Genomic DNA, 21,262 nt, shown 5'->3' with positions numbered 1-21,262 from the left:
TTAACTGACTGAGCCATCCAGGCGCCCCTAGGACTCCTTTTTATTTTATTTTTTATTTTTTTTATTTTTATTTTTTTAAAGATTTTATTTATTTATTTGAGACAGAGAATGAGATACAGAGAGCATGAGAGGGAGGAGGGTCAGAGGGAGAAGCAGACTCCCTGCCGAGCAGGGAGCCCGATGCAGGACTCGATCCCGGGACTCCAGGATCATGACCTGAGCCGAAGGCAGTCACTTAACCAACTGAGCCACCCAGGCGCCCTAGGACTCCTTTTTAAATCAAAATCACACTAGTATGAATTTAGGTTCACTGAGGGTTTACCGTGTGTCAGGTACAAAGTCAGTGGTTCTCATGTTGGCTGCACATCAGAATCACCCAGGGAGTATCTCTTTCTTAAATAACAGTACATAGTTACCCCTAACTTAAGGAAACTGTCTTTGAGTCTCACACTTATCCACAACTATAACTCCTCCTCTGTAGTCTATCTTCGCAGCTCGATGTAAACTCCCTGCAGGCAGAGAACACTTCTGACTTGTTCACTGCCATACCTTGGTGCCTGATGCCCCATAGTGGAGTGAAGACAGTGAAGAGAAGACAGGCTGATTAAATAATCAAATGAAGCCTTAACGGTGAGTAGCCTTCCTTAGTGGGGCAGCGTGGGGAAGCAGAAAAGACACAGGCTTGGAGTCAGAGACCAGGATTCAAAGGCAGACTCCACCACTCACTCTCTGTTTAATGTAAGAGAAGAGTAAGACTCTAAACCGCAGTTTCCTTAGGTACAAAATAGAGGGGACGCCTGGGTGACTCAGTCGGTTATGCATCTGCCTTCAGCTCAGGTCCTGGGATCGAGTTCCACGTCGGGCTCCCTGCTCAGTGGGGAGTCTGCTTCTCCCTCTCCTTCTGCCCCTGCTTGTGCTCTCTCTCTTGCTTGCTTGCTCTCTCTCAAAGTAAATAAATAAAATCTTAAAAAAAAACAATAAAGTACAAAATAGAAACTTGCAGGGTTACTGAGGAGAATTAAGTAAAAATGTTTCAAGAAATTTCCTAAGACAATAAATAACAAATCTTACGTCTATATAATGTCACTCTATGTAAGTCACTCATGAAGGTAATTATGAAGCTTTCACAGCCCTTACAATTCTCCAGGAATGTTTTGAGGCAGCTTTTGTCTATGTTAATGACTTGGTAATTGTTTGGAGGGCTGTCTGATGATGTATGGATTACACTAAGAACTGTCAACAGAACTATTGAGCCGAGTGACTAAAAATTTGTGCCAGTTCTGAGATCAGTGAAATGATTCTGACCACTTCTGCTTGCTACAGGAAATTTTAAATGGGAGTAGAAGAATACTGGACAAATGTCCCTGTGAGAACTTAATGAGGCTGGGTTATGTAAACCATCTCTAGGAGCCCCTTCTTCTAGGAGCTCAAGTGTAAGATGGTAAGCTGTATCTAAATGTGAATGACTTTAACAAGCAGGTGGATTTCACCTCCTGTTCATGAGGCAATGGGTCTATATTCACCTGACACCTTTTTTTTTTTTTTAAAGATTTTATTTATTTATCTGACAGAGAGAGACATAGCGAGAGAGGGAACACAAGCAGGGGGAGTGGGAGAGGGAGAAGCAGGCTTCCCGCTGAGCAGGGAGCCCGATGTGGGGCTTGATCCCAGGACCCTGAGATCACGACCTGAGCCGAAGGCAGACACTTAACGACTGAGCCACCCAGGCGCCCCCACCTGACACCTTCTTTATAGCGCATGACCCACTGGGGCCCCGGGCATAATAAAGCTGTAAGTATAGGTGTTTCCTTTTGAAAGACGTGGAGTATCAGTTAGTTAGATTAACTAACTCTAGACTTACCAATTTTAGTTGGCCTTGGTGATACATAATTTTTCATTTTTGTGATGCATAAACCATTATCATGAACCCTAACTTATTTTTGGAAATAATTCACTTGATACAATGTGCTCGGGAATATTTTTGGCAAAGAATTTCATAACCATTACTGATTTTAGAACAATGTATGAGCATTTAAGCTACATAGAACTAACTTCTTTTTTTTTTTTTAAGATTTTATTTATTTATTTGACAGAGAGAGACACAGCGAGAGGGAACACAAGCAGGGGGAGTGGGAGAGGGAGAAGCAGGCTTCCCATGAGCAGGGAGCCCGATGCGGGGCTCGATCCCAGGACCCTGGGATCATGACCTGAGCCGAAGGCAGACGCTTAACGACTGAGCCACCCAGGCGCCCCCATAGAACTGACTTCTTAGAAATGTCTCCAAATGTCACTCTTCTTAACAGAATACCCTAGCTTTATAAAAATTACAGTACCTAGGGCATCCTTAAGATGATTATAATGCATATAATGGAAGAGGAAAGGAAGTCTTAAGATAATTCCTGGAAATCTATGTACCTGCTGTCATAACAAAGGGAACTGTTCTGTATGCGAGGAAGGAGGGTAGGGTGGGCTGGGTGAACTATAGATACGATGGAATAAGGCAGCTGTAATTTTCTTCTACTCTGTTAAGGCAGTAGACCCCTCAATAGGTCTCTCTCCTGCAAGAGACCCTACTTCCTAGGATGTAAGCTGGGAAAACTCAGTACCTTTTTGCTGAAATTGATTCTTGTTGGGACTGGCATGACTGATCTAAGGAAACGCCCACCTGTATGCCTGGTTCACAATGGTATTCGACAAACAGATGTTTGTTGAATGAATATGGACAAAGGTACAGGCATGTGCAGGAATGCTAGTTCAAGTACATGGAAGTAGAAAGGGAGGATAGAAACAGTTGCTCGAAGGAAATATCTGATGCCAAAGTAAAGAGAAAATACTGCATTCTAGAGTAAAGAATGATGATTGTACTTAAAAGTAAGTCAATGGGTAATAAGTATTATTTCACTTAAATATTGCTCTCTAACACAAATATTAGCAAAACTCAGACTTTTTTAAAATAATAAGGATGGGGCACCTGGGTGGCTCAGTTGGTTAAGCGACTGCCTTCGGCTCAGGTCATGATCCTGGAGTCCCAGGATCGAGTCCCGCATCAGGCTCCCTGCTCAGCGGGGAGTCTCTTCTGCCTCTGAACCTCTCTCCTCTCGTGTTCTCTCTCTCATTCTCTCTCTCAGATAAATAAAATCTTTAAAAAAATAAAATAAAATAAAATAAAATAAAAAGGGTAATGATAGTTAACATTTATCCAATGCTAATATGTCAGGCACTACAGTAAGAATTTTAAATGGAAGATATTATTTAGTCTTAACTTTATGGGCGCCTGGGTGGCTCAGTCGGTTAAGTGTCTGCCTTGGGCTCAGGTCATGGTCCCAGGGTCCTGGGATCGAGTCCCGCATCGGGCTCCCTGCTCAGCGGGGAGTCTGCCTCTCCCTCTGCCTGCCGCTCACCCCTGCTCATGCTCTCTCTCTCTCTCGCTCTCCCTCCCACTCTCACTCTGTCAAATAAATAAATATTTTTTAAAAATAACAACTTTATGGGTGCCTGGGTGGCTCAGTTGGTTAAGCGACTGCCTTCGGCTCAGGTCATGATCCTGGAGTCCCGGGATCGAGTCCTGCATCGGGCTCCCTGCTCGGCAGGGAGTCTGCTTCTCCCTCTGACCCTCCCCCCTCTCATGTGCTCTCTCTCTCTCTCTCAAATAAATAAATTTAAAAAAAATTTAAAAATAAAAATAACAACTTTATGAGGTTGGCAGGTAATATTTCCACTCAACACAGGGAAAAACTGTGCCTCAGTGAGGTACATGATCTTGCCCAAGATTGCTCAGTCCGAAAGTCATGGCTCTGACTTCAAAAGAAGGTATTCTTAACCATTATGCAATATAAGAGTAGGAATATTATCCTAAACAGTGGTGAGTCTGTTAAGTTAGCAAATGGAGCAACTATTGTGGAAGATCAAATTTCCTTTGAAAATTCACTTAATTAACCATAATGCAAATTATTATACAGTGTATATATATACAGGTTTGCATATTCAAATCCATAGAGTAATATCGATGTACTATATATCCTGGACATAGTAATACAGGATATTCAAAACTGGATCTATATGCAAAATACAGCTTTACAGTAGAAGCACTGAAATGAGATGCTTATGCCATGAGGGGTAGAGAGGTGCTCAGACGGCCTGAGGAACTAGCAGATTCATGCCCCCATCTCAGGTCTGCTGTGAGACACCTGCACCTTGTTTGGCATAAGCCTGCAGAATTACCCATACTATTTAATTTGTAACCCCTAAATGTATTATTTCCTGCTGAGGGCAGAGAGTTGCGTTTGCATAGATGAGCTGTATACAGAGAGTCACTCGACTGTGGGTGCGTGCCCGTCTCCTCTCTCGGTTATTCATGCCTGGGACCTCCAGAGTTCTGAGCACGTTCCCACCAGCATGAACCACAGTAAGCAGCCTCAACAGAGCGGCCCTTGTCAATCCGAAATCTTATTAATGCTAAAGCAGAGAGGTGACAGTCACCCCATTTTAACTTCCGGAGGAAAAAATCAGATAGCCCTAACCAAAAAAGAAAAAAGAAAAAAAAGAAAATCATCTTCCCTCTGCCTAAGTCTTATTTCTAAAAGTCCCTGTTTTTCCTGATTTAACATTTGAACAATTTACTTTTGTGTAAAACCACCCAATTATACCCCTGGAGCCAAGTGAAGGTCAAATCCCTTTACACCCAGTAGTCTTGACAACCAACATTCCACTTAACAACAAGATTTCCAAATCCCAGACACAGGCTCTCTTACTGGAAACATTTCCTCTGTGAGTAACAGAATGAAGTGATCACACACACAAAAAAGAGCTGGGGACAGGCTCTCTGGGAGTTTGCTGCATGTGGCTTGACCTGAATGTCAGGCACCTGGGGGTCCCCTTAGTGAAGGTTGGTGACCTTCTCCCCTGCATTGCACTTCTGTTCCCTACTGCCTGCCACCTCTAAACGGAACGCCTCTTTCTTTTCCAGAGGGAAGGGGCTATAATACCAGACTGTGATGTACCATCTCTCGGTTGCTATGACTGAGGCCATTAAAATGGCAGGCATTAAAAGACTGCCCCTCAGGACCCAGCTACAAAGCCTCAAGGTCACTGCATTCCACAGCTTCCTGTGGGCCCTTCATTCCTGGCCTCAGAGCTTCAATATCCTGGCGAGATCCCCTTGCATTATATTTCATGGGGCTTAAATGCAAGCTCTCTCAGCAAGCCCGAGAGTATAATGGGAGTTTTAATACATTCCTTTCACCTAAGGCTGGGATCTATTTCAAAAAGTTACCCAATAGGTTTTCTTTCAGGTGAGCTCATTGCTGAGACATTCCAAAATGACATTAAAAAATAAATCCTCTGATGACTATATTAGTACAGTACCTGGGACATCGAGAGTTATGCTTGAAAACGTCTTAGATATCTATAAATAAACCTTAAAAAAATAACCCAGCAGGAGGAATGTGAGGAGCTAATGGAATCCAAAAGAACTCGCTGCTACCCCCTTGGAGTTGAAATCCACTCCGGGCTGACTGTCGCTGCGGCAGATATAAAAAGCCAGCCACAGTCTGGAGCCGTGTTAGAAAATACTGGGGCAAATGGAATATTAATCTTTTTCTCCAAAGACAAGCCACAAACTCTGCTCCTTGGAAGAACTGGCCTCCCCTGCTTGAAAACGGTGCACTATGTAACATAGACAAGGCTAAATTCGGGCAACATGCGGCCGCCTTCAAGATCAGCAGCCGTCCCTTCTGGACTTCGCCTGGAAGGGACTCTCTGCAGAGCCAGGTGCGTAAGTGGCATGGGGCTGTGGGAGCGTGGCGGCAGCTTTCTGAGGGGGCAGAGACACAAGTTAAGACCCAAAGTGCCCTTTGTCTCTGCCTTCCTGAGAACGGATCTTGAGACTGCCTTTCATTTCTCAGCCCAGCTTACTTGACGCTTCTGTTTCTCCAAGCAGTGTGCCCTGCTCTCTCGGACTCATCCAACTGGCCATATTGAGTGTCCCAGTGAGTTACCGAGGCACTGGAGGACTGGACACTCGGGTCACATGAAGGAACCAGCCAAAGGATAAGTCAGCCCTCAGACACCCTTGTCTGAGCCTCAGCTGGGTGAATAAAAAACTCATTCAGAATTGGAAATATGTTACTGCATTTGGAGTGATGACTGAAGGTTCCTCGGTTTTATAAACAAACAGTCTGATACAAACACAGCAGTGGTGTAGGTCACAGCAGATGTGGTAAGCAGAACTTTTCGAAGACAGATATGTATTATTTGTTTTATTTGTTTTCCACACTCATTTCAGCCTTCAACAGCCAACACTCACACTGCCCAGTGGGCAGAGCCCACATGTCTCTAGAGGCCCCTAACGTGGCTCAGAGGCACCCTTGGGTGTCCCTGCATCAAGTTCAAGAGGTCCATGGACTGGAATGAGAAAAACTGTATCTTTATGATACGAAAGTTACCATTTCTTTCAATTATAAATGTAGAAAACAAAGTCCTGTTAATATTAGCACTAGCACAACCTGTAATTTTGTGACCCATAAAATCATGACATTTTCCTATCAATTACAATTATAGATACGTATCTGTAACATCTGTAACATGTGTAATTGCAGATATCTTTGAAATCCAAAGTACTTTATTTTACTCATTTAAAAACATTCAACGAAGACACCCATAGCCTCCAGCAGGTTGCCCACGGGATCTATGCTACAGAAAAAGCACAGGAGCCCCTCTACTAGAGGGAAATGAGCCAGCACAGTGAGACAAGTCCGGTCCTAAGGCTCCATCTGCACTAACATTCTCAGTTTTGGCCAAATACAGGGATGACAGAACAGTTGGCAAAAAAAAAAAGTCAAAAGGACTGGGTTCTGGTCCCCAACTTACTGAATGTCCTTTGGCACAACATTCAGCCCTTTTGTTATTCACAAGAGCACGGCTATTCCTGCCCACGACGTGCCAGGCACTCTGCAAATCACTCTGCAGGCATTACTTCCTGTGGTCCTACGGCCCCCTTTTGTGGCAATACTAATATTACATGCATTCTACAGAGAGCAAAATTAAACCTTAGAAATGTGAAGTAATCATCCACTATCCCACCCAGCTGGAAAACTGCACAAATGGGAAATGTCTCTAAGGCCATTCGATTTCATATCCTAGCAACTGAGATAACCACCCCAACCACCCTACACCCACAGGATTTTTGTGGAGCTCAAATGAATGGCAGATAGGTCATCTGTCAGGTTTAAACAGTGCTTTCCACTTTCCAAAGCCAGTTACCAACATTTTAAAATTATTACCACTATTGAAGTTTTCAAGTATAGCAACATTTTGAGTTTTGGAAATAACCAGCAGGAAGGTAAGAGTCTATCAAGCGGACTTCTGAATTGTATTTCATGTTTAAGTGGCAATATAATTATTACAAAGAATGGCTGATGGACTGTAAAAGGATCTATGTTAATGCTTAGATAAAGATCAAGTCAAACGAATACTTGCTTGTTGGTGTTCTGCCATAGGGCTTAAAAAGTGTATTCTCTTAAGTAAATGAAATAAGTGCCCTTCAATCTGGCTGCAGGCTTTTAATTTATGTAGCAACTTTCTTCCTCATACGAGGCTATACTGAAAGGGAAAATTCCATCCACCTCTGGCCAGGTGGTTCAGTCCCAGCGTAGAGCACCTTAAAAAACATGGCTTGGGGGCGCCTGGGTGGCTCAGTCGTTAAGCATCTGCCTTCGGCTCAGGTCATGATCCCAGGGTCCTGGGATCGAGCCCCACATCAGGCTCCCTGCTCCACAGGGAAGCCTGCTTCTCCCCTCCTTCTCCCTCTGCTTGTGTTCCCTCTCTCGCTATGTCTCTCTCTGTCAAATAAATAAATAAAATCTTTAAAAAAAAAACAACAAAAAAACATGGCTTGAAGAGGTGCCCAGCATTACAGCCTCCCTGCTCCTTCCTCAGCAGCTCTCTAGAATTTTCTGTGCAGAGTGGAGGCACCCCTCCAGGGACATTCTCACCCTGACGCGGTTCAGGGTCCACTTACCTGGCTAACAATGAAGAAAATGACAGTCATAGCGGCACAGGCCAAGGTGATCAGCATGAGGAACTTGAACCTGAAAATCAGCCCCTATTGGGAAGGAGAGAAAGAGTAGATTACCACTCTCCCAGCTAGCACCAATCCTTTTCTCAAGATATAACTCTGTAAAAAAACAATTTAAAAAAAAATCTATAAAACAAAATCCCTAAGAGGGACTAGTAAAATAATTTCATATAGTAACATTTCTCCTACAGAGGTGAAGGTGACTGAAAAATTTATTGGGCCAAACATTTCTTATGTTCTTATCTCTCATGAAACAGTGATACCAGAGCCCGGGAAATTATATTCACAGCACGTTGTGAGGCTGCTAATTTCCCTGCTAAGCTGGTTATGCTTCTCTGCAAGGGTTCAAAGTCACCAAATCCAAGTTTTCTGTGGTTGTAATAAAATTCTGCTCCAGTGAACAAAAAGAAATGTGCATATTAATCAACATGAAGTGGATTTGGTTGAATTTTCTCATGTGTCACTCCAGCTCTAGAGACATGCAAAGCTTCAGAAAGTGCCCAGGGTTTCCTGAGAGCAGGATTTAAGGAAACCTGTGTTTCAGGGAAAGACACCTCTTACTTGGGGGCTCTTAGCTGCAGATCCACTGTATATAAAAACCCTAGGGTTCTGCAGTTTCTGTTTCTTTTCACAAGAGGAATTAGGCCCATGTCTCCAGGGACAGCCACTTAGGCATGAATCCAAGGGATCCTTGAAAAATTAAGAATGTGTTGCCTGCATTAAGAGATCGGAGGATGTTGAGTGTTTTCCCTTGAATGAAGCACATAATCTATAAACAGAGATTACTGAATTCTATTTGATCACCTGCTGGATATTTTAGGGGAAATGTGGCCTCTCTGAGTCTAAAAAATTAGATCACCTGGGCTGAAGCCCAGGCTCCAGGCTGATTCTCAGCAAGGGAACCTTACCTAAAGCCTCACCCCAGCCAAAGCCCTGATGCCACCCTAATCAAATCTCCCATCTAGTATCACCCACATTCCATCCCAAAGCTGAAGAACCTGCTGAACAAGTTCACCCCTTCTGAGGACAGAAAGACATATAGACCACAGAAAACTCCAAGATCGACACAAGCCAGCCAGATGCTTCTCAGAGTCAGAGTTAGCCTCTTATTTTGCCCAGGCATCTTCTGTGACAGGAGAATCCCTCCATATGTATCTGAAATAGAGGCTTCTCATCTCCAGGTGTAGGTGTGTGGTGTGTGTTTACACACCAAGCAGGAGCTCCTGAGTCACCAGGTCCCACGTGAGCCGGGAGGTTTGCTCACCTCGTAGTGCAGCCGCCGGACTTTGCTCATGGCCGGCAGGCTGGACTGCTTCCCACTGATGTTCCGAAACACCTGAAACACCATGAAGCACAGAAACAGGAAGTAGAGGCAGAGGCAGATACCAGCCACAATGATGAAGGCCATCTGACGGTTTCCAGTAAAGGAAAGGGCAGGCTTGCTGACACAAACACTTCTCCTCAGCTCTCTTGGCAAGGACACCCGTGGTCTCCAAACAGGGGGATAAAATATTAAAACCTGGCATTCTAATGCCAGCGATAGAGATTTTCGGACACAAAAGTACAACAGAGTGGAATGTTCCAAGATGTTTTCTAAGGCAAGTGAGAGGAGGAATGGAGCCTCGCTTATTAGAAATGCAGACTCCAGGGCCCACCCGAGACCTACTGGATCAGAATCTGGCTCGTAACAAGATTCTCAGGAGATTGGTATGCACGATCCATTTGAAAAGCACTAAAATACTGGGTATTGGTTGCAAATGACTGGTCAGGTAAAACGCTGCATTAAAATCACCAGAAGAGTTACAATACAGCCCAGGTTCCACGGCAGATCTATGGAATCAGATTTTCCAAGAGCAAGGAAACCAAGTATAATCGTGGTTGAGAACCAGTGGGCTAGTCCTTGGATTTTTAGAAGGAGACGGACACCCCGTGGAATCAGGAGGTGATGACGTGGGGGTTGGGAGCAGCAGCTTCAAGGGATGCTGGGCATGGGACGGAAGGCCTTGAAGTAAAACCAGGGATGAAGTTCTGTTTGCAATTTTCTGTCACCACAAGAAAAGTCTTGTCAAATGGAACAGAGAGCAGAAGGACAGATGGCCAAGGTGGGAGATGAGGGTGGGGGCAGTATATACTTTGAAACTGATCAGGGCAACTCTAAGACCCATCCTGAAAGCTCAACCTGAGAACCACCAAGGCTTGGGGAACACTGAGCTGGCTTGGGAGGCAGGTGACCTGAATCCAAGTCCTTTCTGCCACAACTCTACCCCAAGCTGCATATTTTAAAATATTTTAACAAGCGTGCACTCAGTGTGTATATTTCATTAAATAATATATTCAGTGCAGTTTCTCCTTCTTTCCGAATGCCGACAGTACCCCAGAATGAAGGGAATATAGCTTTTTTTTTTTGCTACAGGCCCTGACATTTTATTTGCCTCCGTGGACCTTCATCATATATGGACAATGAAAGGGCTGAAGTAGACTTAACGTTGTAAGGACTCCCCGTGTTGTGCAGCTCACATTTTCGGGAGGAAGGATGGGAGTAGGGCAGAGCACAACTCTCTCATCTTTATTAAGGTAATGATACTACTGAATCAGTTTGCTCACCAAGTTCTTGTGATACTAAGAAGCCCACACAAACATCATGACCAGACAAAGCATATTTACCAGCACATGACAAGATATTATCCATCAAGAAATAATACAACTCCAGCCTTTCTCCCCACTACAACAGAGGAGAGTCTTTTTCTCCCAAAGCACTTAACATATTATTCAGGAAGATAAAATATTTAAATCCAGCATCCTGAAGGGGATAAGAGAAGACTGTCACTTCTGTTTCATGAAGATGACTCAGAGTTTATGCCAACCAACCAGAAGCCTCGGCAACTCCTCTGGAACTAATCACCTTAGCCTTATCTCCATGCAGTCTCAGAAATGAATAGCAGCAGCGTGGTTATGCTGGTACACCAAGGTCACTGTAAGAAGTCTCGCACACGGAGGACTTCAGAAACAGGCTCTCCCACAGGGGCCCAGAGGTGAACCTCCGTGGCTCCAGGGAAAAGCTAGTCATGCTTGAGTCTGCGGTAAACAAGTGTATCACAGGTCATGTGCACAGGCTGTGGTAAGACGAGCAACTCTGAGCCCTCTGCCATGGGGATATGCTGCACCTTCCTCATTTTGCCTGCTCTCACCGGGCTTAAAAGCAAGCATTAATTCTTCTGATTATTTGCATTAATTGTGCCATGATCATTGGTCTGAGGATCAAAGCTCTGGCTGAGCACACATGGAGAATATTAGCAGGACTTAGAAAATGATCTGGGGGGACCTGGCGGCTGTGGGAAGAAATGAAACCCTGAAGTCATCAAGGAAGGATACGGCCAGCTCTGTCCCAACATCTGTAGTCCAGATACTGTAGAAGGGATTTGTGAGTTGTACCCCTCTAGAAAGAAAAACGAGATGGAAAGACACAATTAATACAGAGGCAAAGGGGGACTTTCCTTTTTACACATCCTCTGCTTCTCAGCCAGAAGGGCGGGGGCTGTGTGTAGATTAAGAAAAGTTCACAGTCTTAAAGAGAAACAGAGTTTGAAGGATAGGACCAGCACAAATATTTTCCATCTAGAAAGAGCTTTGCCTTTGATTTCAGCCCAATCCTTATCTGCGGACATGACCACGTCCAATGCTTCCATCCCACAGGCTCCGGACCACCCTTCCTTTTTTTGAATCCTCCTCCCGAGGAGCTGGGGTGGACATGGGGATGCACATTTCAGCCCAGGATCCCACAGGCACCTGCTCACCTCTCACACATGTCAAATATGAAGAGACAGAAAGAGCCAACAGCAATTGGTCCGACTTGCTTCCAGTACCCTGCTATGTGATTCCGCTCGTGCTGATCCTGAGGGAAATGGAAATGAGAAATGACATCGGGGAGAGCAAAGCAATTCTACAGGTAAGTCAGTCATTCTAACAATCCTGCTGACCACCTGTTGTATACCAAGCATCATGCTAGACTCTAGGCATATGAGAATGAGTAAAACCAAAATCTCTGTTCCAGAGGAGCTCATTTTTTATCAGTCCATCCATAGGGGCTCTCATAGCCATAAGAACAGGATGCTATGGGAACACAAAGAAAGGCTTTGTATCTTCAGCAGTGGAAGTTCTGTGGTTTGCAAAATAACTCATTCCGAATTAAATTAAGTGGTTTATCGCATGTGTTTGTCAGGCGGGTGGATCCCCAGAGGACAAAATAAACACTTTAAGGCATTAAAATATGTCAAGAGATATATCAGTATCTCTCATGGTTAGGAGAATAGACGTATGTTCTCCCTACCTTCATTAAAAACAAGAGCGGTTCCTCTTGGTAGATATACAAAGACACTAAGAGACAGAAAATGAAGGAATGTAGAGCGAGAAGACGGGGAAAGGCAGAAGACAAATCCTAGCACCCAGGCTGAGGACCAGGTGCGACAGTCCACACGAATCCACTCTGGGCCTCCACCGTGGCTCGCTGGGCTGCTGCTGGACCCGAGTCCTGCTGCCAAGGGCTCATTCTCAGAGCATCACCACTGGAGGACCCCTCCCGCCTACCCCAGGCACCCCAGCCATCAGCAAACACCTCTCTCTGCTCTCACTGCTCTCCTAGAAGGGCTGCAAGACTTCAGAAGCAAGGATCAAACCCTAGTGGAGTTTAAAAGCAGTCCACTACTATGAAGCTGGTTGCCTGCCAGGAGGACCAAGCTCCAGCTGGCATATCACCTGAGCCACAACGTGAGGACCGCACCATTCTTATTTTTAGCCGTGGTACCTTCAATCCCTCCTGAAATAGGATTTGATGTCTGTGCAAACTGAGACCAGGGAGGTCAGTATTTCAGGGTAACAGGGGTTACCAGGCCACCTGGACAAATTGCCAGCTGGAAAGAGCCAGACCCACATTCTCTGGGGGTTACCTTGGTCCTAGGGACAAGCAGAGCTGAAGCCAAAGCAGAAGAAACAGTAATAATCACTGACATTTGTGTGTTTACATTCTGTGAAATACTCACATCATCTCGCTTAAATCTCACGAAAACCCTATACACCAGGCCTTTAAAATCCATGTTACAGATGAGAAACCGGAGATTCTGGGCCAGACAGTCACTTGCCGGAGGCCACGTGGCTAGGTAACAAGTGGGGGAGTCAGAATTTGAACCGGCGTTCTGACTCCAGAGCTCAGTCTTACAGCCACTAGTTGATCTTGTCTCACCCCCGTCCCTTCCTCCCTCAGGAGGCTCTTACCATCATGTGCTCGCCGCAGAAGATGATCCAGAAGGAGAGGAGCATCGCGTAAAAGATGCCTTGCCGGATGTCGCCGAACAGTAGCATCCAGGTCCAGTCAAATCCAATGGAAAACCATTCCACTGGGATATTGATAAAAGTCATGGAAATCCCAAGGGCAAAGATGACTCTGATCATGAGAAAATAGCAGGAAAACCACTTTATGCATCTGGGAGGCAGATTTTCCAGAAAAAACCCAAAACAAAACCAAACAAAAAAACAACCCAGTTTGGGGAACTGAGATGTTACCTATTGAGACTGAAGCCATATGATCAGTTTCTTAGCTCTCATAATGAGTTTCTACACCCAGACGCAAAATGCCTTGTGTTGTTGGCACCACCGCGGGATGAAGGAAGCCTACATTAACCTTTCTATATAATTGAAGCTAAGCTCCTTAGTGCCCTGCACTTTATTTTGGTACCACATCAGATTAAGAGCTTCCTACAATGTTTTTCCCTTCCTTTGCCTTCTTAAACAGACCTCACTGAACATAACTATCCTCTTTCACCTATCCAGGTAATCATTAACTTGATCATTAAGAACACTCATGATTATTATTGTGATGATGATATCCTCCTTGGCAACTATGAATCGGACAAGCATGTTTGTTTCAGTAAGAAATTATTCCAAACAACAAGAAATACAACTTCTTTTAGCTGCTTGTTTAGTTTTCATTTTGCTTTTTCCCTACTGCCCAATTAACTGCCACTGCTCTATCAAATATCATTCATTTTGTCACTGATTTATTCATACTTTCAATCATACCTATGAAGTACAAGTGTTAATTAAGCACGGATCACACGCCAGGCATTTTGTTAGGGCCATAGATAACCAAGCGAGGTGGTACTCTTCTACTCATGGAGGTAGATTTAGTGGCTGAGCCAAATAAAGTGTGACAAGAGATAGGACAGAAGTGTGCACAGACTGCCCCAGGGACTTCTAACCTTGACAGAGACAGAAATGGAGAGGAGTTGTGAGTCACAATTGGGGAGGTGGAAGGGCACTGCTAGCAGAGGGAAAAGCCTGAATGGAGGCACAGAAGCCTGGAACAGCCTGAATCATTTGGGGATCCGCACATGGAGGAAATGACAGGACATGACACCAGAGAAGTAAAAAAGGCTGAGCTCATGAAGAAACTCACCTACCCCATTAGAGAACTTATCTTGAAAAGACTGAGGCTCCAATAAGAAGTTTAAACAATGGAGTGACATCATTCATTCATTCAACAAATCCATATTTATTGAGCTCCTACTATGTGCCAGTCACTATTCTAGATGCTGGGATACAGTAGTAAACAAAGTAGGCAAGGATCCTGCTCTAATGATGCTTGCATTAGAAGGGGTGAGAGGAGGGGTCTGTGAAGAAAGATAACAAATAAATAGAGAATATATAAAGAAAAATAAAACAAGGTAAAAGAATGGAGAGAGAAGGGGTATTACTTTATATAAGGTGGGTAGGAAAAAGCCTCTAAGATAAGAGACATTATGCCTGGGCCTGAAGGAAATGAGGAATTGAGCCACAGAGATATCTAGGGAAGAGCATTTCAGATGAAGAGAACAGCAAGTGCAAAGGCCCTGAGGTGGGAGCCTACCAGGCATGTCTGAGCATCATCAGGTGGTAGGGGGCAAGGAGATGAAATCAGAAGTGGCAAGGGTCCAGGTCATCAAAGGCTTTTTATAGGCCAAGGCAAAGGAAATGAAAAGCCAATAGAGAGCTTTGAGCAGAGGAGTGACAAGATCTGATTTACACTTGAAGGGGAACACTGGCTGCTCTGAGAATAGACCGTAGGAAGGAAAAGAGTGGAAGCAAGAACAGTGGAGAGGCTATTTGCAATAATCCAGGTAAGAAATGAGAAATGATGGGGAGTTGGATTAGGGGGTAGCAATGGACATGGTGAGATTTCCTGGTGGGTTGGATGAGGGGTGTGAAAAAAAGAGAGAAGTAAAGGATGACTCCTACTTCTCTAACCTGAGCAGCTGAAAGGATAGAGTTGCCATTTCCTACGATGGGGATGCCTGGGAGAGGAGCAAGTTTGAAGAGGGAGGAAATAAAATGTCCTTTGTATGCATTACATTTCTGTGCAAGTGAAGATGTTAAACAAACAGCTGGAATTCTTGGATTTAGGGCTGGGAGGGGCTGAGGTTGAGGATATGAATTAAGAGTCATCAAAGCCTGATGATTTTTAAGACCATGAGACTAGATGACATCACTTCAGGAATAAGCATAGCTAATGAAGAGAAGTACACAGACTAAGCACTGGCTCCAAAGTTTAAGAGGTTGGAAAGATGGTTGGAAACAGCACTGGAAACAGAGTGATGGTCAGCAAAGGAGAGTGGAAGAAGCTCTGTGAAGAACAAGGAAGTGACCATTTATGTTGAATGTTGGTGATGAGTCTAGAAAAGTGAGAACTGAGAAGTGACCATGGGATTTGGGGTGTGAAGGTCATTGGTGATCCTGTCAAGAGCAGGTTTTTTTTGTTTTTTTTAGAAGATTTTATTTACTTACTTGGCAGAGAGCGAGAGTGGGAACACAAGCAGGGGGAGTGGGAGAGGGAGAAGCAGGCTTCCTGCTGAGTAGGGAGCCCGATGCAGAGCTCGATCCCAGGACCCTGGGATCATGACCTGAGCTGAAGGCAGATGCTTAATGACTGAGCCACCCAGGCGCCCCAAAAGCAGTTTTAATGAGGGGCGGAATGGGCTCAAGAAAGAACAGGTTGAGAAGATATATAGGTAAGGTTTTTGAGGAGGTTTGTTGTAAAGAGGAGTAGAAAAATGGTGGGGTGGTTTCAGGGGGAAGTAGGAAAAGTAAAAGTTTTGTCCAAGAATGAGAAATGGTATAGTGTGTTTGTATATTAATGAGAATAATCCAGCAGAAAGGAAAAGTCAGTAATGTGGGACAGAAAGGGGATGTATCTACGAGAGTATTGTCCTTCTGGAGGTGAGAGGGTTGGGCTTAGGAGCAAGGCAATTTGTTCACTGTGACAGAAAGAAGTATTCGACCCAGACCATGGGAATGAAGAGCAAAGACAGAATAGAGAGCCAGAAATGTGAGAGAGGTTTAATCCCTAGGGTTTAATAATAATTTGCATGTGAAAGCTGAAGGAGAAAAAAGAATCCAGGATGATTCATGGTCCAATCACCAGCCCAAGTAACACACTGACCACTTGAAATAGACCCCAGCAAAACCAGCACCATGGCAGGCAGATCTGGGATGCCAGTGTTCCTTAAGAGTGCTCTGAAATCAGCTCTTACTTTTCTAGAAGCACTGGGGGTCGGGACATCATAGTGATCCTCCTCCAATACCACACCATAATGATGAAGATGCTGGGTGTAAGGAAGGTCTTCATGGCAAACCACACCTTGGTGAAGCCTCCATTTTGATGGATTCCCTAGATAGAGACCAATCATAATTTTGAAGGTGAATATATCTTAGTGTTATTTTCTATCAGCAAATGCATTATGGGGAGAGGTGAAAGCAGATCTTTTCTGCTGAACTTTCAAGATCAAGAGCTTTACCACTCATAGCATATACTCTCTTCATGTTCTCCCTAGCCCCTCCTCAGGCATTGCAGAAATCTATATAAAAGGCAAAAAAATGGACCCACTCTATAAACAGGAATCATTAAGAACATGATCAAAGTTTTTTCTCTAAGGTTTTTTATTGAAAAATTGAGACATTTTAAGATGCTAAAGATGTTGGGACTGGTAAAATGTGTTAAGGTAAATCTATATAGTGGAATGCTAAGCAGCACTGCAAAGTATATTTATATTATATTCACAATTTACTATTAAATGAAAAAAGGAAGAAGGCAGTTGAGTAGGATCTTTTTTTGTAAAGGATATATGTATCTATCTATATAGAAGAAAATCTATAAGGATTATAGGATATAAGGATATATCAAAACCTCAACAATGATTATTTCTCTAAATATTACAGGTCATTTTTATGTTCTATATGTTTACTTGTGCTAATTTTCTACAATAAATATGCACTTCACATGTGACTTTTTAAAGATTAAAAAAAAAACAAAACCAACCTCCTCCTCCATGTTCTATTTTTCGCCTGTTAAACAAATCAAATGGAAAGAACCTAAAACACCACTACTCCCTTTTAACATTTGTGCTTGCAAGGTGAAACATGTAAAAAAAAAAATTACTTTTATCTTGGTGTTATTATGCAATCATGGCCATTATAATAAAATCTTAAATGGGCATAATAATTGTATTACTTTCCATTGAAGCTGTCAGCCATCACGGGCATGTTATTTCTATTTCTCGGGTGAAGTAACGGACACACAGAGACATCCAGAGTGAGCCGGACTTCCCTGACAACACACATGCCCACAGACCAGTGTTCTGAGCCCGTGTTCTACTGTCCCATGCTGCCTGGATCCATTAGATTCACTTACCACCAACTGAATATCCTTTATTTCCCCAATCCCAACGTTGATTTTCTTCTTCTCATTCACAGGCAGCCGGATGTTCAGAAGGTAGTACTTATGAGCTACAGACCCGATTTCCATGAAAGGAAGGACATCACATTCATAGTAACGGCCCTCATACTCTGGGGTCTGGAAGAAGAGCAGAGGTTTGAGGCAGAATCACTATTTCCAATAGACTATGTCTAAATTGTCTCACCCTTACCTCACATCAACAGTGCTAAAAAGCTAACGCTTAAAGGGGTATCTTAGGGCTATAGATAACAGGGTGAACTGGAGGCATGGTGTCCATTGGCTGCTCCTCACCGCCCCCCCCCCCAAAAGCCCAGCCACATGTGAGGTAGAACCAGAAATTTTATTTTTTTAAGATTTATTTATTTGACATAGAGAGAGAGCACAAGCAGGGGGAGCAGCAGAGGGAGAGGGAGAAGCAGGTTCCCCGCTGAGCGGGGAGCCCGATGTGGGGCTTGCTCCCAGGACCCTGGGACCATGACCTGAGCCGAAGGCAGACACTCAACCGGCTGAGCCACCCAGGCGCCCCAGGAACCAGAAATTTTAGATAAAAACCCGAAATCTCATATATCCCTTAACACTTCCTCAGTTCTTCAGTCCTCATTAAACCTCACATGAGACTAAGCTGGTCTCCCAGGACTACAGGGCTTTTTATTTGCAGCGCATCACTGGAGACCTCCAAGGCTGTATGGACCGGTCAGCTTCTGAAATGTTCAGGAGGAAGCCCTTGCTGATGTTCATCACACTCTTAGATGATGGCTAGTTATTTTCACGGTTTTGGCCTGAAGGAAGCTACAAAAATGTGAAAATATCTTCTTTTTACTGATTTAATAGAAAAAGAAATCAAGGAGCACTTAGAATTTGGGGAAGATAGAAGGGATAAAAGGTAATGTGAGATTAGTTTATTAGAGATGCCCATTTGGGATTTTCTGCCTAACTGCCCAAGAGGAAGATGACAGAAGGGAGCAGAAATTTTAGTTAAACCAAATTTAGCCCAATTTCTAGAACACCTCTTAGACTTCCTGCCAAGGATTGAAGAGCTACTGCCCCGAGCGTGGTTGTGGGAGATTAAAGAGTAGGGGTACAGGTTGCTTTTAAAAACTAAATTCTGCTCTGCCTCACCAGGACTCCTGGCTATGTGTTCCTGCCAAGAGGTCAGGGTAGGGGAGTAAATATGGGCATGAACAGGCATGAACTTTAGCAGCCAGGGACTTTTCCCTATAAAAGAGATGAGTGTCTGCCATCAATGTTGGGTTTATATGCCAGCTTCACTATTTGCTGGGTGTACACCTCTTGATCAAGTAAGGGAAGACCTAATTTGCTCTTCCTAAACCTATATTCTCAGGGCCAACATCAATTTTTTTATATCTTCAGAGTAAAAAGTCCAGTGGAGAAATCAGAAGGAAGATAACAAGGAGTCTGCACTTGTGTATGAAGAGTCTCTGACCCTTTTGTGATCTTGGGGAGTTCTTTATTGGACAGTCAGAGTGCAATACACAGAATTTTATATAGAGACAAAGGCAAAAGTAGAGGTAGAGCAGGCTAGTATCTGGATTTTATGCTTCCATTCTTCCCTTCCTCACTCACAGCAAACATTACTAATCAATCATGATAGTTTTTCATCTTCTAAGTTTTGAGGGGCTCTTTCAGAACTATTAGTTGACTACACTTGGCTTAAGAGATTTTAAAAATTCTTGTGTAGAAAGCTTCCTACTTCTTTCCCAAACTTCAGCTGCGGACTGGATGAGTCTTCCTCTATAGATTCTTTCTCTCTCCTCTGCTCCTTTCTTTTACACTTACAAATCAGGATGAGTACTGGGGCTCGAACTACTGACAATACAGTAGAGTCTCTAATTTGGCTTCAGATTAAGCTGCATTGAGGAAGCTGATTACCCTCTGTGGTAACAGCATGAAAAAGATTTTCTGAGATGTTTTCATTGAGGGTCTTGTTTTATTTCTACAAATTTGAGATTTTGAGAGGGAAGGGAATAAAACTTACTTAGTCTAATGCCACTGACTTGATTGTGTTTCTCACCCAAGGTCCCAAAGTAGTAGGAGTACTGGGTTGGGGACATGGGTCTTCCACATCCAGCCTCCAACTCTGATGGAGAAGAGGACCCTCGAGTACAGCAGGGAGAAAGGAGTGATGTTGCCTCAGACATGCCTAATTGCAGGCACGGTGCTGTGGTAAGGAAGGCACCGGACTCCATGCCAGGAGACTTAGAATCTAGCCCAGACCTGGCCCCCTGCTGGGGGAAACATCATCCACCTCATTCAGCCTCACTTGACTCCTAAGCAAAGCAAGATCTCTGCGGTTCCTTCTAATTCCCCATCATGGTTCTCTGGGTGTCCTCTAGTTCCCTGTCCTAACAAAGAGGGTAACACTACCACTCCATGAGACAAATTTACCAAAGTTGAACAAATTAGACACATCAGATTCTGGGATCATGGCCTGGTCTACCTGGTCTTGGGAGACAAATTTACTGTATCCTGTTGGGAACTCTTCCTTATGCACGGAGGTTCTGCCAGTATTTAGGGCATTTAGGAAGAAAGACACTCCCCCTCCCTTCCTTTCCCCCACCCCCCTCAGCCCTCCCCCAACTCCAGCATGAGACTGGCTAATTAGGACAAATTACAGCAGGTGGCAACTTGACTCCCCCCGCCCCTGACTTCACAATCCACCAGGGACTAAAAAGCTTTAAAGCAATTTCTCATTTAATCTTCAGACTCAAGACTAAATTTCACTGCAATCAAAAAGCAGAGATTTGATGATTCATTTCCTTCACACTTTTCAAGGTTTAATATCTTTCTTGAAAGGGATCAACACATCCTAAAGATAATTAAGCAGCCATCATTAAGAAGCAGTTGCAGACTTCTTAATGACCTCCCCTTCACTCTGCTTCTCAACACCCTCCAAGTGCATAAGGAAGGTGAGAAATGACTTTTCCCTTTTCCGAGGATGAAATTCCATATCCCAAGGCTTTATATCCTTTAACTTAGATATCCAACCAGTCTCACTTCTCAAAGAGGCATTCAACTTGCAGTGACAGTTAGAAAGGTTTTAATTAGGGGCGCCTGGGTGGCTCAGTCATTAAGCGTCTGCCTTTGGCTCAGGTCATGGTCCCAGGGTCCTGGGATCGATCCCCGCATCGGGCTCCCTGCTCGGCAGGAAGCCTGCTTCTCCCTCTCCCACTCCCCCTGATTGTGTTCCCTCTCTCGCTGTGTCTCTCTGTCAAATAAAGAAATAAAATCTTTAAAAAAAAAAAAAAGAAAGGTTTTAATTAATTTCCCTCATTGCATGCAAAGATCTGAAACATCAGATATTCCTCTCCTGTTACCTCCAGTTTCTCTCTACCATTCATTTTCCCCTGCAGATTACCCCCAAGCGCCTACCCCAAACAATTCCAGATGACTTTTTTTGGGGGGGGTGC

General features: G+C 44.0%; 1 protein-coding gene across 2 annotated transcripts in view; it reads right to left on the bottom strand.

The window, feature by feature from the left end:
• WLS (Wnt ligand secretion mediator) overlaps window positions 1-21,262 on the bottom strand; it is a 101,011-nt gene that overhangs the window by 11,045 nt on the left and 68,704 nt on the right. For both annotated transcript variants that reach the window (XM_035018298.1, XM_035018299.1), the window contains 7 exons: window positions 17,790-17,951; window positions 16,633-16,769; window positions 13,343-13,511; window positions 11,869-11,966; window positions 11,447-11,510; window positions 9,339-9,482; window positions 8,018-8,101 (listed from right to left, as the gene is read on the bottom strand). In XM_035018298.1, the coding sequence (XP_034874189.1) occupies window positions 8,018-8,101; window positions 9,339-9,482; window positions 11,447-11,510; window positions 11,869-11,966; window positions 13,343-13,511; window positions 16,633-16,769; window positions 17,790-17,951 (858 nt within the window). The remainder of the gene's footprint in view (window positions 1-8,017; window positions 8,102-9,338; window positions 9,483-11,446; window positions 11,511-11,868; window positions 11,967-13,342; window positions 13,512-16,632; window positions 16,770-17,789; window positions 17,952-21,262) is intronic.

The sequence above is a fragment of the Mirounga leonina genome, unplaced genomic scaffold (genome assembly GCF_011800145.1).
Source record: "Mirounga leonina isolate KUSES-001 unplaced genomic scaffold, KU_Mleo_1.0 Mir_173, whole genome shotgun sequence".
NCBI classification, from domain to species: Eukaryota; Metazoa; Chordata; class Mammalia; order Carnivora; family Phocidae; genus Mirounga; species Mirounga leonina.
The sequence above is the reverse complement of the archived record's forward strand: the minus strand, read 5'-3'. Positions and strand labels throughout refer to the sequence as shown.